Genomic DNA, 20920 nt, shown 5'->3' with positions numbered 1-20920 from the left:
AAATGTCAAGTTTGTAAAAAAGTTTTAGAAATTTTTTGGTTTTTGTTTTGCAAATGTTAAGCGAACATTTTTTTGCAAACATTATGGTAACGTTATTTTTCAATGTTTTCTGAACAATTTGAAACAAACATTTAACATAAAAAAAAAAAAAACGTTAGATAATCATCTAACTTTCAGGTAAAACGTTCCATGAATGATGTATAAATAATGTTTTGGGATCATTCTTAAAAATTTTTAAAGAAATATTCTATTAATGTTACTGGAAGAACATTTGTTCATAACTGTGAGAGAGCGTTCCATGTTAGTTGGATACATGCACAATATGCTGAAGCCAGTTCATTTTATGCAAATATATCATAGTTTTAGGTTTGGCCTGCATTGAAATGGTTTTTATAGTACACAGAGATTCTATCTTTATCACAACAAAATCTGTCTCTAGGTAAAATATTTTGGGACACCTCAAACCTGCTTCTGAATCGTTCAGTTTCAATGTAACATAATTTGTTATGGAAAGGTGTATTATTTGTGCAAGTATTAAATCATAAGCCAAAACATCTGAAGTGCTGCCACTTTCAGAACCATTTGTATTCAAATTCCTGAACCTTCTCTTTGAGGAGTGGGCTATACATAAATGTTGCCCATAACTGTCTCGCCTGAACTTCCCTGAAAAATGTTGAAGACTTTGAGGTCATTATTAGTAAAGTTGTCATGGTACAGAAATGGTGAGAAAGCCCATGATGTTCTGGAAGAGAGCTGTGCATGAACCGGCATGTGATGTTTTTGGAAGTTTTATGGAAATCAGGTTTTTGACTGCATGTGCAATCACAGTTGTTGAAAGACTGTGATCAAGTGGATGTGGATGTGGTTTTATTTACTTGCAGTGATATGTTAGTGTCACATTGCTTGTCCCTACTTCCTTCCTGTGGAATGCTTGCAAATGCCCTGTTTCTACGGGGCGTTCAAGATCCCCTTCCTCTCCTGTAGAGCCTTGAGTTTGAAGTCACTGAGGTGGTTACATAAAGCCTGTGTGAGGAAAGGAGTGAGTAAAACAGAGAAGTGCAACTTAGAGCAGCATCAGTGCCTTCTCATTTACTATGCTAGAGAGAGAATGTTTGGTTTATTCTTTCTGTGACTCCTGTAGTGATGGTCTGGGAGAAGTTCCCAATACAACAAGGACTAAACCTATCCCGCTTCAGATTTTTTCTTCCATTATCTGTGCAAGAATGGGCATGTTTTCATAGTTGAAAATGGAAACTCTAATTATGACCTATAAAAGAAATAAGTTAACGTTTCCAAAATCAACAACAACTAACAGTTCAAGCTGCACAAAGAAACTGTTTGGTGTGCTCTCAAACTGAGTTTTTTTGAAAGTTTAAGGTTTGTTAGTAAAAACACATTTGTTCGTTGCAGTTTTGGAGTAGTATGTAGCCCCCTTACACCCCAGTGGAACGTTTGTTTAAATGATTCAGGGTACATTGTAAAAAAAAGTTTCCATTTAGGAAAGGGTAAGTTTCCAAGGCAGTGTTTCCACTTGAACGGTATTCCTATACGTTTAGGCTGTTGTTTATGGTAACGTCACACAGGCTTGAATAGTCCCACAAATATGTGCTGTTCCCTGCAACGTTGAACACGTTGTTAATGCAAACAACACTGTGAATATTTATTCATAACAAAAGCTTTATATTTTAAAGCTTATACATGGTAACAGCTGAAACTGTCAGTGCTACATTTGTGTCCTCAGTAGTTGTGATATGTTTGGAAATATTAGCATTGTGCCTCTGTGGTGGGGGATGTAGCCTAATTTTCCAATCAGATCAGGTTTGGTTTGACTGGACCTGATTAATTTCTCACACTTACAAATACCTGCTGTGGACGCCCAGCACAAGGTGTCCTTTTAAATGACTCGAGTACATGATGTGGAATGGAGGGGATATGGACACCGATGGAGTCTGCCATCTGTTTAAAAGGTTGTTCGTAAAAACATGTAAGCAATTAGATTCAAAAGGGCTCATCAAAACATGTTTCTTACATTATGAAGCACTTATCCTTGGTCCTCGTCTCTTTCTTAGCCTTTATTGAGAATACTGTAACTTTTTAAGCTGAATTTTGTTTGAAAACTTTGAAATTAGAAAATATTACAAACCTTTGCCAAAGCTTAGCTTAAGTTTTTATTTAGAGCTATAGTTCGTCCAAAAATTAAATTTTGGAGAGACTCACCTTCTGCAGAACATAACATGTAGAAGAAATTTTGAGAAATGTCAGTGTTTTTAGTCTATACAATTATTAAGTCAATTAACACCAAAACTGTTTAATTATCAGCATTCTTCAAAATTCTTAAAATCTTATCTTTTATGTTCTACATAAGAAAGAAATTCATTCATACTTTATATTTAGGGATGCACCAATCCTGATACTATCGGTATCGCCCCGATACTGCACTCCTGTACTCATACTCTTATTCATAAAAATACCAAAAGCCGATACTACACTCCATGTGAATAGAGCTGTGTACAGCAAAAGAAACACTGACAACAGAACAAGAATGGAGTTATTAGAGTTAAGGGTTTCTATGAAGTACATGTAAGTAATTAATATAATGTTAAACATTCAATATTCACGCCTGTATAGCGTTTGTGCGCAAGTTGATAAGCAGAGCTAGCTGAGTGGATTGAGCGTGTGGCGGCACAGATGCGTGAGCTTGTTGAGTCTCACAGACATCACTGGAAAGTTCTGCAAGCAAGCAAAACAGTGCACAAGTTACTTAAGTTATTTGATGGTAAGGAGGGCGAGAGAGAAAGTCAGAGAGTGTGCACTTCTGTTGCATGATCTGAATTGCTGTTCGCTTCATTAGCACATGCATTTGGATTAAAACTAAATCCTAAATATAAAACAAGCAAAAATTATAGGGGCATTCACTAAAAACAACATTTATTTTAAATGTCAAGCATACACGATTAAAGCAAAAGTGAAACTGGTAGACTGTGGCTTTATATTTCTTTTTTTTTGTGCACCATTCCAAAGTGTGCAGGCTGCGCATGTTTAGCATGCTTTAAAGTAATGTTTTTTTAATTCATGTAATTTGCGTTCAGGGCCAGGTTTCCCGATAACCATTGATCTTAGTGCTTAAGAACATTTTCCTCGAGTGATTTTACGATCATTCGTTATTGTTTCACGTGCGTTTCCCAAAAATGCACATAAAGCAATCTCACGTAGCTGTGCTTTAAGTGCTACTTAGAAGTCGCTATACGTTTTTCATGTCCTGAAATGTCACCTTATAGAATGGCTCTTAATTGTAGTACACAATCGTTTATTGATTTTAACCTAATGCTGCTTCCAAACAATATTATATTATATTATAGTGTATAATATTATACTTTACATAATAATATATACTATATTTTTTATATACAGTAAACAGAGAGAGAGAGAGAGAGAAAGAGAGAGAGAGAGAGAGAGAGAGAGAGAGAGAGAGAGAGAGACGTTATTTCTGGGTCCAATACATAGCTGGTTTTCGTGCACTTCAGCAAGTCATTGACAATTTCTTCCCCCCAGCAAATGACATCTTCCAACTGCAAATGAAATCACCAAAATAGTACACACATACTCGTATAATGGAGCAATTGAATGGAGCAGCTCTAATGCACCATTAAAATGAACAGTGAATGTAACAAAAGCTTATACAATACATTTTAACAGGTATAATTAAGTGTGGAAATAACTAAAGGAAATATCTGTATGCTAAATGAACCCAATTAACATGATTTTTATTATTATTATTATTATTATTATTATTGTGTCTCTGTACCCAATATAAAAAAAAATGCTGTGAAAATACAGGTATCGGTATCGGCTAGAACAAAAAAAATGAAAGTATCGGTATCAGACTCTTTCTGATCCCTACACATATTTCATTTGTGTGTGTGTACTATCCCTTTTAAGCCTTTGAAAGAACAAACATGAAGAAGTAATGTTTAGCCCAAAAAAGTCACTAACGACTCCTGTTAAGTTATTTCAGAGAGCGAATCGAAATCTTACGATGAGCAGATGGGCTGGGGTTTCTGAGCAGGGTTACTCTGTATCCAGACTGTGGTACAGTTTTCTGGGGAAAGCCTCTCTGTGATGTTGAGAGTGACCTGGTAACAAGTTGGGTGATTTTTCACAACACTGGCTAGGGCAGATGGCAGAATGTTTGTTTACCAATGAATTTCTCTCAGTGTTGTGCTAAGTGTAGAGCAAGTCTCAGGTGATCCGTCTCTTGTGAACACACACACATACATTTACTTGAGATGAAAACAAACCTAATTGCTGCTTAGCCCACTCCTTGCATGCTTGTGGCGGCACTCGTTCACTGAAGTTTAGCAGAGAATTTCATGCAAAAGCCTCCTGACTACAAAACGGAAATATTTCCGTGACTTTCTAACAGTTACAGATGGAAAATATATCTGTGAAATGTAAGTCCTTTGAGGAAATCAGCACATCTCAAATGCATTAAACAGAGCAAATCAGAAAGCACACTTATGTCTGCAAGATGTCTGTTAAAGATCGCTTCATCTGGAAAGCATGTACAAACATCTGATAGACGTCTTTAAGTTTGTCAGTTTTACATACATTCTAAATCATAAACATCTTAAAGACATTTTCTAAACATCTATTTGAAATCTGATAGGAAACATCCTATTCTTCTTTTGCAGATTAGCAAACACTCTAAAAATACATCTTGCAGACATCAGATAGACATCTCCGTGATGTACGTGTGCGATCAGGGAAGTAACTTTCAGCAGCACACGAGTCTGTCAGAGCATCTGACAGAGCAACCACTTTAACCTATATGTGTCCGCATATCTTGCAAGTTATTTCAAAGTCCTTAAAATAAACCATGTCTCATGTTTAGGACAAACTGGATTATGCACTTCCCTGCAGCAGCTCACTCTGCGTCTTCTGCTATTATTCAGATGCGCTCAAATTAAACTGCTGAATATTGATATAAATGTTACTGCCTCATACCATATCGCTTATTAAAATATATTGATATATCGTACAAACCCGATATTCGGTTCAAATTGGTAGGCAAACATTTACTTTGACCGTTATCTGATGGTCCTGTGCTCACTGACATCTCCTGAGGGTCGATGTGACTGGATCAGGAGGGCGTTGACCGCTGGCATGTGTAAAGAATGACACATAATGCCGATGTAAGCTGAAGATATTCAGGTCATATTGACTTAATTTCTAGAGCTCTCTGGTTTTTGGTTCTGTGCTAGCAGAAAACGTGTCAAAAGGACATCAACCTCTGGTTTCATCAGTGAATACACAGGCTGTTGCAGTGGTATGGAAGTTGGTTGCTATTTCTGTCTGTCCATAAGCATCATGTATAATGATAAAGTAACTTGTACGATTTTACGTGTTTCATACCTTTAAGCCTTGGGCATATACTGTGTCTCTTTGTGTAATCTCAGACATCAGTGGAGTAAATTGGTTTTTGGTCATCTTGACTTGAAACATTGTTTTGAAATTTTGAAAGAATCATGGCTGAATTCAAAGACAGATTGTTTTAGGCCAGGATGTTTTTATTTTGAATTGTTTATGTCCATTTTATTTAGATCAAGTTTATTATGTACAGATGCTATGGTAACACTTTACAATAAGTTTTAATTAGTTAACTACATTAGTTGACATGAGCTAGCAATTATCAAAACAATTAGGATTTATTTAACTTTTAATAATCTTTGTTAATCTCAACATTTACTAATACCTTTTTTAAGATCAAAAGTTGCATTTGTTAACATCAGTTAATGCATTGTGAACCAATCTGAACATGAATGTTTCTATTAATTACAAAGGTAAAAAAAATGCTGTACAATATATTGTTTATTGTTTGATCACGTTAGTTAAAGCATTAGCTAATGTTAGGAAATGATACCTTATTGTAAAGTATTACCAATGCGACATCAGACATTCATTTTTCACAATCCTTTTTAAATGAGAAAAATTTGTCCTTGCAAATAGGAATGAAATACGAGCTTAAATCCTCCTTTTAAAACTTTTGCTCTGATTTTAACTGATTACGTGGCTAATATATCATAATTTATATTTTTCCAGGTATGCCATGGCCTTGTATAACCAGCATGTCTGTCCTGTGGACAACTGGTAAGTACATATCAATATATTATGGAATTTTTTAATTATTTATTTAAATTGAATACGGGCGATTAAATATTTTAAATAATGTTGAATTCTGTAATGCACATTAAATGTAAAACATTAAATTTAAGAAATATTTTTTGAAGAAACAATTTTAAGTTTTTAAAATATGTCAAATTTTTTGTTAGAGTATTTTTATATGTTTATTACTATGTTGGTAACTAAAATGTGCATATTTTTGTCTTTTGAAAAAAAGAGCTGATTTTGGTGTATGAGCTTTGAAGCTATTAATCATTTACTGATAACACCTTTTTAAAATGTGCACATTAGAGAGAGACCTCCTAACTTTGTATCTCCTACACCTCTTCTGCTCTAATGAATAATGTATTTGATATGAGATGTTGAACGAGTGTCCGAATCCTGTCTCATTGACTTTATTTGGCTCAAGGCGCGTGTCAGCCAGTGAGGAATTAAATCCTGTCCATTTTGGGAGGTGGCACACTGTACTTTAATTATTTAAAGCATTAATAATGGCATCTGTGTGTGGGAACGTGAGCAGCGGTATGACTGATTAATAAAACCCACCGTTTCAGAATATCACTGAAATCACCTGTACTTTCTGACTAGGTGTCATATGTAGAGCAAATAAAACATTTAATTTAATAACAGTAACTAGTGAGCAAACAAGATCAAATTCGGTCTGTTGAATGAAACGTGGCCCGCAGGCTGCCTTTGCCTTTTAAAGTGCTTTGCATTCTTGAGTAATTTTTACACTCTGGAAAAAACAGTGGTCTTTCATTATTTTTTTTCTCTTGGAGGGAGGAGCATTGGTCCTGTAGAGTGGCATGTGTTTGCTTTAGCAATGATGTGTAGCCACGTTCTGTTTGCTTTGAGTTCTGCATGGTGTAGTATAGGCTTGCCAAATCTACTGACATCAGTGTCTGTGTGTATCTGTGAAAGCGTTCGGAGAAGAAACGGGTACTTTTGACTACCCTAGTGTATTATGAATCGAAGTTATGGCGGAGTTATACTGGAATTTAGTTGTAACTCTGGTCGTATTATTCAGCGTACGGTAGGAATGCAGTGGCGTGTAATCAAATTCACAGACACAACCCTCTACAGACACCTTGGCAATTGAATCGCAACAATTGAAAGAGTTTACTTTCAGTTATTTAAAAAACTGTGACATTTTACAAACATTTATTATATATAAGTGCATGAATGCATATTAGTCATTTTAACTAAACATTTTAACTGGACTGGTGGTGGTGCTTTTTTGGTCATTCTGTGTTTCTGTAAAAAAAATAACAAAAATACTGATAAGATAAGATAATAATGATATGAATTCTACTAATAAGAACAATATAAAACACATTAAGGATTAATGAGATACTATGAATGTTCTCCAAAGGAATTGGAGAAAAAATTCCAAAGGAACGCCGTTGTTTTGAAAGAAAAATACTACAAAGAATATTGTTTACATGTAGCGCTTCAACTCTCTCTCTCTCTGTGTGTGTGTGAGACAAAGTGATGGCGAGTTGTTCACCTTCACACTAGAGTTTACAGTAACTTATGTTAAATACAGGTACAGCGTGCATCCATTGAGATGAACTGAAAAATAGCACAGATCACTTGATGGAGAGTGAAACTCTGAAGTGCTCAGTTAGTGTGTTCGGTGAGTAAAATATCTGTGCTAAACTTATACTTAGCCTCTAACTCACACACTGGCGAGTAAAATCTGAGAATTTTTTTAACCATCATCTAATATTAGACTCCCCTCAGTCATGGTATTGCTGGCCCGAGACTCAAACCCACAACCTAAGGGTTAGGAGTCAAACTCTCTAACCATTAGGCCACGACTAGAGGGTTAAGACAGATGCAGCTGTCCCACTCAGTAGCATACACTCAGATCTGTCTGATATGATTAATTATTATTTATGGCCAGTGAGCAAAACTCAAAGTATCTCAAAGTGGTCTCCCAGAGACTTGTGGACTCATTTTGGCTCTGTTTTAACTCCATATGTGTATTAATAATATGGTGGTCTATGCGTTTGTTTACTTACAGGATGTATAATCATTCATGTGAGGTGGATCTGCCAATGCAGAGAGGACCAACCCTATGCTGTACTATGGACAATGTTCCTTTCATAAGGTCTGTATGAAATAACAGCAAGAAAAAACTATGTCAATGGGTAACAGTAAATGGTTTAAATGTTATTTTATTTCAAGCAATGATAATATTTTTGATGGTTTTAGATTTAGTTTTAGGTTAACTGTACTAATCCGGTATAATAATTTCTAAACTATCTAATAGTTCTCAAAAATATATAGAATTTGTGTTTCTAATGCTTGAAAAAAGTCATTGAACACCAAAGTGCACCTTATTCCAGGAAAGTGTGGCTCTCAGCCTGGCTCTCTACCTGAGGCAGTGGTCTGTGTCAGCACATTCTTCATGCCATGACCCCTTCCCTTCCTCTGCATGCATTTAGTTTCTATTTTCCTCAGTCTGAAGACCGAGATAGGGTCAGGGGGAGAAATAGGAATGTAAAAACATGTGACCTTCGGGTCACCATTACGAAACAAGATATTTCACCTTTACAAGATATTTTTCTTGCTGAGAGAAAAACATTCAGAGGAGCTGCAACTTGTACACCACACAAAGGAATTTCCCTAATTACTAAGGAAAAAACGAAACCAAACTGACAAAAAGTACAAGAACATTGATTTGAACATTAATTTATTTGACTCTTCTAAGCATTTTATCATCAAAGGGAAATCTGACAAAATGCATATATTGTGGATTCTGGAATAACTTGTGGGATCTTTGATCCAAGCTGTTCAATAGACCATCTGTCTCCTTTGCCTTCAGAGCTGTGTGGTTTATGGAGTATGAACTTGTGTTATGTGTTAAGTCTTATTTATGTGTGTCTTTGGGTGTGTCCATGATCTGCATGTCTACTACCAGCAGTCTGTGTATTTGTGTGTGTGTTTGTGTGAGGGTTTATTTTGACTGCTAGCCACCATAGTCTGCGGTTCTCAGCCCAGAGGTGCTCTGAAGTGGGTGAAAGGTCAGATCAACAGACACTCGCACTTAGAACAGGACACACATTTCCAGCTTATCATTATAGACCTTAACACATCAGTGATTTATTTATGGAAAGCAAAGCTATATGTGAAACAGTAGAGGCTCATTTGGCAGGAACCTATTACATGGTTTTGGAAAGCTGAATTTGGTTAAGAGAATTTTTATTAGGAGAACATGGCTTTTTGGGAATACAGTTAGTTTACATTTATTATGTCTTGGCTGAAACATTTACTTTCTTCTATGTAATTTTTCAATGTTTTGAAGACTATTCATCCAGGTCTTTTTCCATACAATGGCAAGTTGTAGACAATTTTTAATGTGATTTTCAATGAATAATGATTTAATTTAATTGTGCTCCTTGCACAAGTCTGTCATATGGTTTCAGAAGTCAAATGTATCATTTTTAATCAGACTATTATGGTGCTTTTATGGACATTTTTTAAATCTTTACAACTGTTGTCACTATAAAAGTCTTTGTTTGGAAGAGACATTAAGAAAAAACTAAACGGGTTTAGAAACCTATGAGGGTGATTTAATGATAACAGAATTTACATTTTTGATTGAACTAATTCTTTAAGGCAATGAATCCAGAGCTTTATGTAGCAGGTAGCTTGTCATTCTCAACACTCTTCGGCTGATTGGCTGTAAAATTAGGTTTGTTTACTCCATTTATTTGCAGCTGCATCTCCTTTTAAAGGCTTCATACCACAGTGATGTTATATAAAGCTGAAATGGCCTTCAGGAATGATTACCTGTATGTTTATAAGGAAGATTTCCTTTCATGGTGAAGTTTTTTTCTTTGGTGAAGGCCCTATCTTTGCTTATCTTTTGTCATTTCCCATACAGAGTGACAGCTGTGTGGGAAAAGCTAAGGGTCCTCAAGCCCTCTTCTAGCTCTATCCCCATAACCCACAGCTGCCAGTGTGCTCCCAAGAGCCAAACAGGCCTGTTTTTGTCAGCTGCCAATGGGAGTTCATCCCTCTGGACCCTTTACTTTGGAATGTGCATCTATGTATGTGTGTTTATTCATGTGGTGAGAACCCTGGGCATCTAACCTCTGCTCTGATGTTCTGATCTGCAGTAAATGTGGTTCACTTCCTCCGGAGAGCTGCTTCTTCAGCCTCATCTGCAGCACCGGATCCTTTATGGGTGAGTTTACAATGCACATCTCCCACTTACACTACAGTTTAAATGTGGGTAAGTTTCTCTAAAAGAAAGTAGGCTCTTATGCTCACAGAGGCTGCATTTATTTAATCACATTTTTTTTTTTTTTTTTACATTTTATTGAAATTAAAAATAGCTGTTTTCTATTTGAATATATGCTGAATTTTCAGCATCATTACTCCAGTCATGATCTTTCAGAAATCATTCTTATATGCTGATACACTGTTCAAGAAACATCTTTTATTATTATCACTGTTGAAATCTTAAGTTAAGTGCTGCTTAACATTTTTGTTAAGTACCATGGTACTCTTTTTGAGGATTCTTTTATGAAGTTCAAAAGAACAGATTTTATTTTGAAATGGATTTTGTAACATCATTTAATGTTTTGCTTTTGATCAGTTTAATGCATCCTTAATTCAGAATAAAATTTTTATTTTCTTTAAAAAAGATTATTGGCCAAACTTTTGAACAGCAGTGTACATTCTATTCATTTTAGTTTGTATTTGCATTTAATTTCACATATTGGCTATACGAAAAATCCTAAGCCTCTAAAAAATCACATTCACTTGTATGTAAAAAGAAAGCTTCACTCTAAATTGTGCTAAATAGAATGCTCAAAAAAAAAAAAACATTCAGTGTCAGATCAGTTTACACTTTTTGGCGAAATCAACCTGCAGATAGCTTACAGATTGATGTGCATGTTAAGCTGGGATAAGAGATTCAGATAGCACACTTCACCTTCAAGCATCGACTTCCCTTTTCCTCTCATTTACAGCATTTCTGAACTTTATTTTGATTTTGGAATTTCGGATCAATCTGCAGTTCACTCTGTAAATGATTCCCATCTGTACCACAATGATTCTCTGTCTGGGCAGCAATCAGCTCAGGAAACCACAGGCTTAGTGTGTTTGCTTTTATGTAATATCACAACTAAATATACAAGGCCAACTATCTTCAACATTACGGATGCGTTCATCTTCACTCATGTCAGATTTTTAGGGGAAGACATTATCATCTAAACACTGACAATACACACTTCTCATTCTCTAAACTTGCCCGGAAAAGCAGTTGTTTACATGTAACTTTGATATTTCACAGCTCAATAAAAGCTGAGTGGGTATGTGCATTCAAGCATTTATAAAACGTAGCAGTCGATGCAGTCACTGCACATTACCAAACACTGTCATCAGACACCAAGGAAGTTGCTGTTGAGGAAGGATGAATCCTCTTCAGAAATGATCTGAATTGTATTTGAATCACATCACAGCAAAAACAATGACCAGAGGCCAAGCAGATAAGCAAGAACAGAAATTCCCTTTAAATACAAATTTTAATAGCTAACATTGAGATATTTCAGCCATATCACATTATAAAACATCTTATTTTTTAAGACTTTTAAGACATGGTGTTCCCTGTACATTAATTTAGCTGTATCCTGTGTGAGCAGAGCTATACTTAATGCAAATGATGTCGGTTACAGCCGAGTGCAAACTACACAGCAGGTCTGTGAGAGTAAAGGATCATTGGTTCAGTGTGACCTCTGACCTGAGCGTCTGGGCCTGGGCCTGTGTTCATGCTGAGAGCTGAAGTGCTGTATTGTTGTGTTCAGTCCCACACCCAGTGTAACGATAATTGAGAGTATTCTCCTGCTGGGAGATTCGGGCTCTGCCTGTTTGCACAAGGAAATTACCGTTGTTCATCCAACAAAGCAAGAAAGCTGAATTTTGAATAGTTTTTGAAAGTGTGTTTTATATAACACAACTATCAAACAAAACCTCGAATGCTACGTTATTTATAGCGTCAGCGTTCCAGGAAAATAAGATCTTAATGCAGTTGTTTATTCTAAAGAGTTTATAAAACACCACGATAAAAAGGCCTCCCGATCATTCTATCAATGGTGACCAGCGGTTCCCCAGGGCTGCATTGTTTTCTCATGGCTTATATAATGCACAGTGTTCCCAAATCTGATCTTTCAAGAGATCTTTTTGATCTCAGCATGCACTAGAGGAAACATCTCTCCGCACTGTAGCGCGCTAACAGATGTGAAACAGGGTGGAGAGAGTTTACTGCAGGAACTGACCGAAGCTAGTTTAGGCTGCCGAAGACCTTGTGACACAACTGTTTACTTTTATCTCCTGTTTTTTGTTCTCTTGAGGGAATGCTGCACCAAGGTAAAAACCCATGATCCATTAATGCACAGGTGTCATCTCGCTAATGTGTTTGTGTTTGGGCTACAGTATTTCCGCCACATTTCACCTCTTACAAACTGATGAACTCCTAATGTTGACTCCAGACCAATGACACATTCAAGGCGTATAACTCGCTTTGACTTTTCAGAATCTGAAATATCTAGCTCAAGAGAGGCACATTTTCAGGCTAAAAATGTAAAGTGAGTTTGATTGGAATTAAACATAGCTTTTTTTTTGGTGATAGTTAAACTGCAGGAATAATAATTTCCCATGTCCATTGGGCACCTTGTGTTTTTTAAACCCCCTGTCTTGCGCCCTATGGAACGTATTTCCAGAAAACAGTGCTTACCAAAACACCCACACACAACCATGTACACAGACAGGCAGTTGGAAAGAGCTTGACCTTTTTTGACCTTTTCTTTACACCCATTAAGAAGAATGGGATTCTGGGGTTGTCCAGAGCACAAGAAGATAAAGTTTAAAGTTAGTCAGTGGAAAACAGATATATTTAGCCATTGGCAGATAGCTGTCTGTGCTGAATTCCCATTGTTCCTGCGCCCGTTTCCACTGAGGGCCCATTCATGAGGGAATTGTCAACAGTAGATGCTTGGGAAGGAAGACTGAATCTTACAGTGTTATCTAATGCAGTTAACAACCATTACCCGTCACAAGTTCTGTTGCTGTTGTGCCATTTCAGCTGGATTTTATTAATTTCCTCAGCCTGCAGACATGTTGTTTGTTTTTCCATGCTCGTCACTTGCTGTAACGAACACATCAAACATAGTAGTTACTGGTTAGAAATTAGTTACTACTGCAAAAGTTACATATAGCCTCTTATATGTAGAATGCTGAAAAGACCAGCATACAAGGTCACCAGCATACAGTATGTTTTGTTTTTGGATGCTGGTCCTCAATGAGCTCTTGATCTAGCTTAATCAGCAAGAGTTTCTTGATCATCCAGCTTCACCATGCTGGTTGACTGGCATCATGCTGGTTAGAAACATGGCTATAGTGGTCCGTTTGCAAGACCAGCACTAATTAGCATGTAAATTAATGCTGGTCCTTCCTGCAGTGTTTCAGTACTAGAAGTAATCCTGTCATGCCAGTTTTAATGTTGACTAGGAGTTTGGGCTGAGGAAGGGGGGGGGGGGCAAATCTGCCTCAGTCAGTTTTCATTAAGCATTAACCCAGCATTGAAAGAGTTGAGCAGATTGCACCAGCTTGATTTATGTTAGAGAACTCACCATGAAGTCCCTTTCTTATCCACTCTCTCCTTATCCTTCCACATTGTTAGTCTTTACATTTTTTTTCTTTTCCAAAGAATACTGGAAATAATGTTTTAGAGTGAGTCTGACTCAGTGAGTCTGAGGCCAGCTGGATCGGAAATGAGTAAAGATACTATCCTCCTTCTGTCTCATTTGTTAGGTCAGAGTAACCTAGTAAGATTGCATACTGTATGCCGTCATTACTTATTTGTAAAAACAATTGATAAAACAACCTAAGGAGAGCAAGTTAACTTTGTTCCTGTACTTCAAATGTGACCAAGGACCACAAAACCAGTCATTAGTGAAGAGAAAATATTTTGACCCATAAAATTTATTTTTGGCTATTGCAACAAATATATCCCAGCAACACTCAAGACTGGTTTGCTTGAATTTAAATGCAAGTTGTAGTTTTTTATTTTTTAAGAAAATCATAGTTTAATTTAGGTAAGATGCATAAAATCTATCAAAAGTGCTAATAATGTTACAAAAGATTTCTTGAGAAATATTTTATAAGCAGCAAATCAGCATGTAAGAATGATTTCTGAAGGATTATGTGACACTGAAGACTGGAGTAATGATGCTGAAAATACAGCTTTGACATCCCAGGATTAAATTACATTTTAAAATATTTAAATAGAAAACATTTTTTTACTGTATTTTTTATCAAATAAATGCAGCATTGGTGAGCATAGGATACTTCTTTAAAAAAATTAAGTTAGGCTATGTTATTTTAAAATAAACAGTTTATATAAGCTTCAACATCCCTGTGACACTAAAGAGGACAGGTGGTTTGTAGAATGTATTGACATAGGCTTATATATATTTTTGGGATTATGATAACTGTATTATTTAGCTATTTCTGTGCATATTTAAAAAAAAACAGTTGGTCTCTGTGTCTCACCAATCTCTCTGTGAAACTGTGCCTGTCACAAATACATTGTGATGCTTCGCTGTTTCACTGTTGTCATTTTGGTGGCTTCTGAAATGAATATTTTATGTATGCGTCACTACTTAGCTGAAGGGAAAAAATTAGAAATGCTTCATAGATATCCTACATATACGTCAGTGGAAGATTTCCCGATGAGAAGTTGAAGTCATTAGATGAGGGCAAGTCAAAACAGATTTTTCCTTGTCCAGATTTTTCCAGATGTTTTGGATAGCATGTTGCTATTCACTAAAGCCAAGTTTTACCTTCATTTGGTGCTTATTGAGTATTACTTTTGGACCCCGTTTATACTGCTTACATTGTATACCTTAAATGATCTTTGGTTAACAGTCTCTGCCAAATATGAACATAAATATGAAGTCATATTTTAGAAATCTTGAATGTTGGAATACTGCAAATTGTTTGTTGTAACATTAGGACAGGGCATGTCTTAGTGTCTATTGCAGACTATCCAGACGGTTGACACGAACTGTTTTGTATTAAAAGTCCACATTGTTGAAGGTTGCTAGGCTTTTCATTAGGAATTCTGCATATATACAGTATATAGTATATACATACACACACACACACACACACACACACACACATATATATATATTCAGTGTCTTTTAAATGTGTGCTTTTCTGCAAATTTAATTGTAGTGTTTCTTTATAAAATAACCAATTTTTTTTTTCTCAGTGATGGTGATTGTGATGCTTCGCTATGCCCATGTGATAGAGAAGCACCAGAACTGTGTGTTAAACACAGCAAGTCTCTCCACCGGCTGGATCTGTGCTGCTGGACTCATAATGGTCGGCAACTTCCAGGTACAGCTTGCATAAACCTTACTTATTTGTGTCCAAAAACTGCTCCACATTAGGACTGGAAGATTTCTCTTTAGGGTCTTCAAGTTGAACATTTGACAGCAGAAGAGGAAACACAGTCTCATAGGCTTCAGGCTCTAATGCACAGTGGCTTCCTGAAGAAACACTGGTATTACCACGTGTATATATATATGTTTTTTAGGCTAGAAAAAGGCTAAAAAATAGAAATTACAACTATGATCATTTATAATTTAATGATAATTTATCTATGACATTATATATTACATTATATTAAAAGATATATATCTTTTTTTTAGCCTTAACATAATTTAAAGGGTACATAACATACACAGTTTCACCTAATCTCATGTTAATCCTTTACCTCACATCCAAAAACACACTTATTTAGAGACATTCTCAAACTAATCCTATGCACCTCTGCTGACGATTTCCCGATGAAGTGCATTGATGTGTGCGGTCTCGCTCTCCTCTGGTCAATGTGTGTGCGGGCGCGCTTTCCCGAGAGAAATGCTCATATAAGGAGTTCAGCTCTCGTCTACGTCATTAGATTCACTATCGAAAAAAAACAGCCGAAAACTTGTACCAACCTGGAAGTAAGATATTCGGCACAGAGATTTTTTCAAACATTGGCCATGTTTAGCATGAGAATCCATCTCTTTAACACTGTGAACAACTCTGAATATATGAAATACCATTGTAGCCCCCTTTAAGATATTGGAATAAAACACAAATTCAGTCCAGTGTGTCAAACATTTTGGCTCCCATGTCCCATGCTTATGTTTGTGTTTGCAAGTGTATTTTAGCATGAAGTTGTGTGCATGTGTATATATCAGCATTTGGGTTAAAGTTTTCTGTCAAATATCTCTTGAGAATACCTCTGTCATCCGTGCTTGAGTTACTTTACTCCCGTTCTACCTTGGATCCTTCTCCAGAGCGTTTAAATGAACGATAAATGCCAGACTCCATAAAGCCCTCATGCAGAGCTACATGCTCCTCTGAAGCCTGTGAAAGCAACATCCTTTACCTTTATTCATGAATTGGTGTGAGCCCTTGGCGACAGCATTTTTGCAGGTTGAATTGTTTGAACGTTTGGCCGTGTTCCCAGACCTTTAGTGATGTGGGGAGGTCGGCCAACGGGGGCATCGCAGGTTTTTATGGGTCCTGATAATATAAGCACCAGAGTCTTATCTTTGTACCCCATCTAAAGCAATGCCTTATGTGTAGGAGCACAGTTCAGACTTGTTTTTTGTCCATCTCTCACTAAATCAGGCTGTATTAACTTATACACTTAAAAAAAAGTATTGAACCTTCAACCTTGCAACATAATGAACTTAATTAGACTTACCAGCAGTTTTGTTATTGGTTTAGAGTTAATCTGGTTTTGCTCCCCTGAGTATTTGATATGTTTTGAAATCAAGCATAGTCTGCTAGCTGGCCATTGAAACATTTGTTTGTTGCATCCTAAAATGATCTGGGATGGACTGATTCGGATAGTTAGATCATCGAAAAAAGCTCTCATCCTTTACTCACCCTCATGGCGAACTAAAACCATTCGTTCATTTTGGAACACAAATTAAGATGGGAGATTTCTGTCCCTCTATTGAAAGTCTGTTCCACCAGAACATTGATGTTTAAAATGTTCATGAGATCGTAAAAGAAATCCACACTAATTGAGCGGTTTAACTGAATTCATGAGACACAGTCACTGTATATAATGAACAGATTTAGATTAGGCTATTCCTCACATACTGTATAAGCGTTCATCCCTGCACATGCATAGAGCACATCCAATATGGTAAATTAAAGCTCAACTGTACTTGCCATATGGACAAGAGCCTCACTGACTCAAGCTTAAAGGGGTCATATGATGTGATTTCATGTTTCCTTTCTCCTTGGAATGTTAAAAGCTGTTCGTGCATACAGAAGATCCATAATGTCTCAAAGATTAAAGTCTCAAGCCCGAAGAGATATTCTTTTTAAAAGTGAACGCTAATCCACGCCTTTTTCTAAAACGCCTCATTCAAACATCCCCCCCCCACATATCTATGTCACTCTGTTGTGCAAGATGTGCATAACACCGCCCAGATACATGCTCAAAGCAAGAAGACGTCACTTTTATTATCGCTGTAGTATTGTTGATGCCGTGGCCATGTTGAGGAGACGTTGTGTGTTTCGTTGTGAAAGCCAAACTACCTTGTTTGTCCTTCCAAAGAGGACACAACTAGAAATCAGGGTTATTTACAACCCAAATATTCGAGTTTGTGCAGTTAAATTTTCCGGAGGAAATTTTCCTGAACCTGGTAAGGGGCGTAACATTTCTGCACATGCTTGAAGTATTTGCCCTATAACAACACACTAGATAGCTGGCCAATCAGAGCACATCGCTCTGTAAAAATCGACATGTTTCAGAAAGGCGGGGCATAAAGGAGCAACAATAATGTACAGTATGTGGAAAATAATGTCTTTTTTAACCTTAATAAACACATAAATACATTGCATTACACCAATTGTTTTAGTTTTTAACATGCTCAAACTGCTAAAATCAAATCGGTATCCTATTTATGAAATTTATGATATATCAAAGTTTTGGTTGCATGCACTTGATGGACATAAATCACTCAGGTTCCTTAGCAAATTTTCACATTTGCATTTTGAGGATTAACGAAAGTCTTATGGGTTTTGGAACTAAATGAGGTTGAGTAAATGATGACAGAATAATAATTTTTTAGGTGAAGTTCATCCACAAGAAAGATTATGATATCTGAACAGCATCTCAAGCATAAAAAATCAGGGAATTTCAAGCTGGTCTAACCCAGTCTTACAGCAGCGAAGATAGCTTTAATGCCTCACGTTAGGTCATTGTGATACAGGACCACCCGTGCTGTGTGGAGAGCAGTAATGTGTATTGAGCAGAGAGTTTCATGTTTGAGTTGCACATGTGAAGTCTGCAGTCCATTAGGTCACATTTGCCAGCCCTCTTTCCGTTCCCCTCTACTGTATCCTCCATCAAAAAAAAAGAAAAAGAAAAAAAAAGCAGTCCCTCCCTCCTCTGCTGTTTGTGTAATGAGAACATGTACGGAGCGTTCCTGCCCACTGCCACATTGTGCTCCAGTCAAGCCTTCATAATTTTCAGCATCATTACTCCAGTCTTCAGTGTCACACGATCCTTCAGAAATATTTCCAATATGCTGACTTGCTGCTAAAGAAACATCATTACTATTATCAATGTTGCAGATAGTTGTGATTCTTAATATTTTTGTGAAAACCGTAATACATATTTTTCAGGTTTCTTCGATAAATAGAACATTCAAAAGAACAGCATTTATTTGAAATCAACATCTTTTGTTATACTTTTGATTTATTTAATGTGTAATAAATATCTTATTGACCCCAAACTTTTGAACAGTACACATTTAAAATGTATAGCCTTCCTCTACTGGGAAAAACTGAACAAAAATATTGATGACTAATCCTGTGCTACACAGATATTTGTTAGATCAGATGCATTTTAGTATCTCACTAGCAAATCATGGTTCATGGCTTTGATGTAACTGATATTTCTTTTATTTAAGGAACAAATCCTTCTAGTGTTGTCACGGTACCAAAATTTCAGTATTCGGTACCGATACCAGTGAAAATCCACGGTTCTCGGTACCAATTTCGGTACCAAAGCAAAAATATGCTAATTAAAAAAAAAACTTTTTAGCACTAAAAATAAAACCAATGCGATTCTTTATACTTATTTACAATTGTGTTTAAAGTTTTTCTACAAGTTATATAATTATGAAAAACAGTAAAAACAAGTTTCACCCAAATTTAATTTGTCTTTTCATTTATGAAATTTAAACACATTATATTTCTTATATACACATTATATATAAAGGGGATTTTCTATTAAAATTAAAACATGTAAGAAATATTGTGATTTATTTCTTTAAAAAATAAAGTTTTATAATTTTTTTTCAACAGTAGTAGCACTATCACATACATTTTACTAAATAATAGTAATATTTCTAGCACAATGCCTTTATGTAAAAATTAACTTTTAGGCCTAATGAATGCATATTTGTCATTTTAACTGAACTTAAAACTGGTGGTGATGCTTAAGATTTTTGGTCATTGATGGTTTCTGTAAAAAAATAGTAATAGATCATATTAATTAGTAATCATATTAATTATTATTAAAAGATAATACTACTACTAATTCTACTATCATACTAATGTATATCCAATGCACTATGGATTAATGAGCTGCTGGGTTCATGAATATTAATTACGTTGTCTGCGTTCGGTCAAACTGATTTGCTGAAATCAAAACAGGGACGGTACAAAATCAGCGCCAGCCAATAATATTGCCATTTGCGCATTAGCTCCGCCCACTACCGGAGAAACCGGTGTGTCTTCTGCTTGTTCAAAAATGAATATGAATAATTCTAAATGAATTCCATTACAGGAAAAGACAATAAAGAATCGTTTACATATAGCGTGTCGATTCAGCGTGGCAAGACTCTCGCTCTCGCTCTCTTTTGCATGTGTGAGAAACAGAAAAGATCGCTTGATGGAGAGAGAACTCTGAAGCTCAGATGCTAAAATTAATGCAAGCGTCATGCGCTTCAGTCTATGTAGTAAACAAACCCGCACGTCTGTCATTCATTAATTCACACAGAGACACGGATTCATATTTCAAGCAACATTTGCGGTTTAACATTTACAGATACTGGTCCATATGGAGATTTGATTTGATTAATTTATGCTAACTTTGACAAATTCTATGACTGTCCATATTAAAATGTAAGTTTCATTTTCATGACTGGATTTTGAGATTCCGTCCTCGTTTTCTGCTTCGCGGAAATCATAGCGCTGAACCGGGTTTGAACGGGACCTCGGTACTACCGGTACTTAAAGAAACCTGGTACCGTCACATTTAAATTTTTTTTAGTACCGACTTGGTACCGAAGTACCGGGTCTTTTGACAACACTAAATCCTTCAAAATGTCCTGCTTCTAGTTTCAGTAGGAAATATGTCAACATGGGAAAGATCGCTGCTCTTGTAAAGCGGCTTCATGAGGTCTTAAAAGTTTTGAAATTGTATTCTTTATTTCATTAATGGGAAATATTTCCAAGTGAATGGAATTTTTTGCAAAAAGATGTGTAGTATGGGACTTCATTGAATCCATCAGGAATCGATTGAGATGTTCTAATGGATCCAGGTGCTTGGAGGGAAGAAGCCAAAAAGGATAGTTGTTTTAGAATAATGTGCACCAGTGAATCATTCACAATAATTAAAAAAGTAGTAAACTTTTTC

At 36.2% G+C, this 20920-nt stretch overlaps 1 protein-coding gene across 1 annotated transcript in view; it reads left to right on the top strand.

Annotated features, from left to right (window-relative positions):
• Positions 1-20920, top strand: part of zgc:154058 (Transmembrane protein 150A-like) — a 30377-nt gene that overhangs the window by 1142 nt on the left and 8315 nt on the right. Inside the window, exons 3-6 of the mRNA XM_059517883.1 lie at positions 6100-6147; positions 8207-8293; positions 10308-10375; positions 15470-15597. Coding sequence (XP_059373866.1) covers positions 6100-6147; positions 8207-8293; positions 10308-10375; positions 15470-15597 — 331 coding nt within the window. The remainder of the gene's footprint in view (positions 1-6099; positions 6148-8206; positions 8294-10307; positions 10376-15469; positions 15598-20920) is intronic.

The sequence above is a fragment of the Carassius carassius genome, chromosome 30 (genome assembly GCF_963082965.1).
Source record: "Carassius carassius chromosome 30, fCarCar2.1, whole genome shotgun sequence".
Lineage (NCBI taxonomy): Eukaryota > Metazoa > Chordata > Actinopteri > Cypriniformes > Cyprinidae > Carassius > Carassius carassius.
Note: the sequence above shows the minus strand (reverse complement) of the source record. Positions and strands in the feature narration are given on the sequence as shown.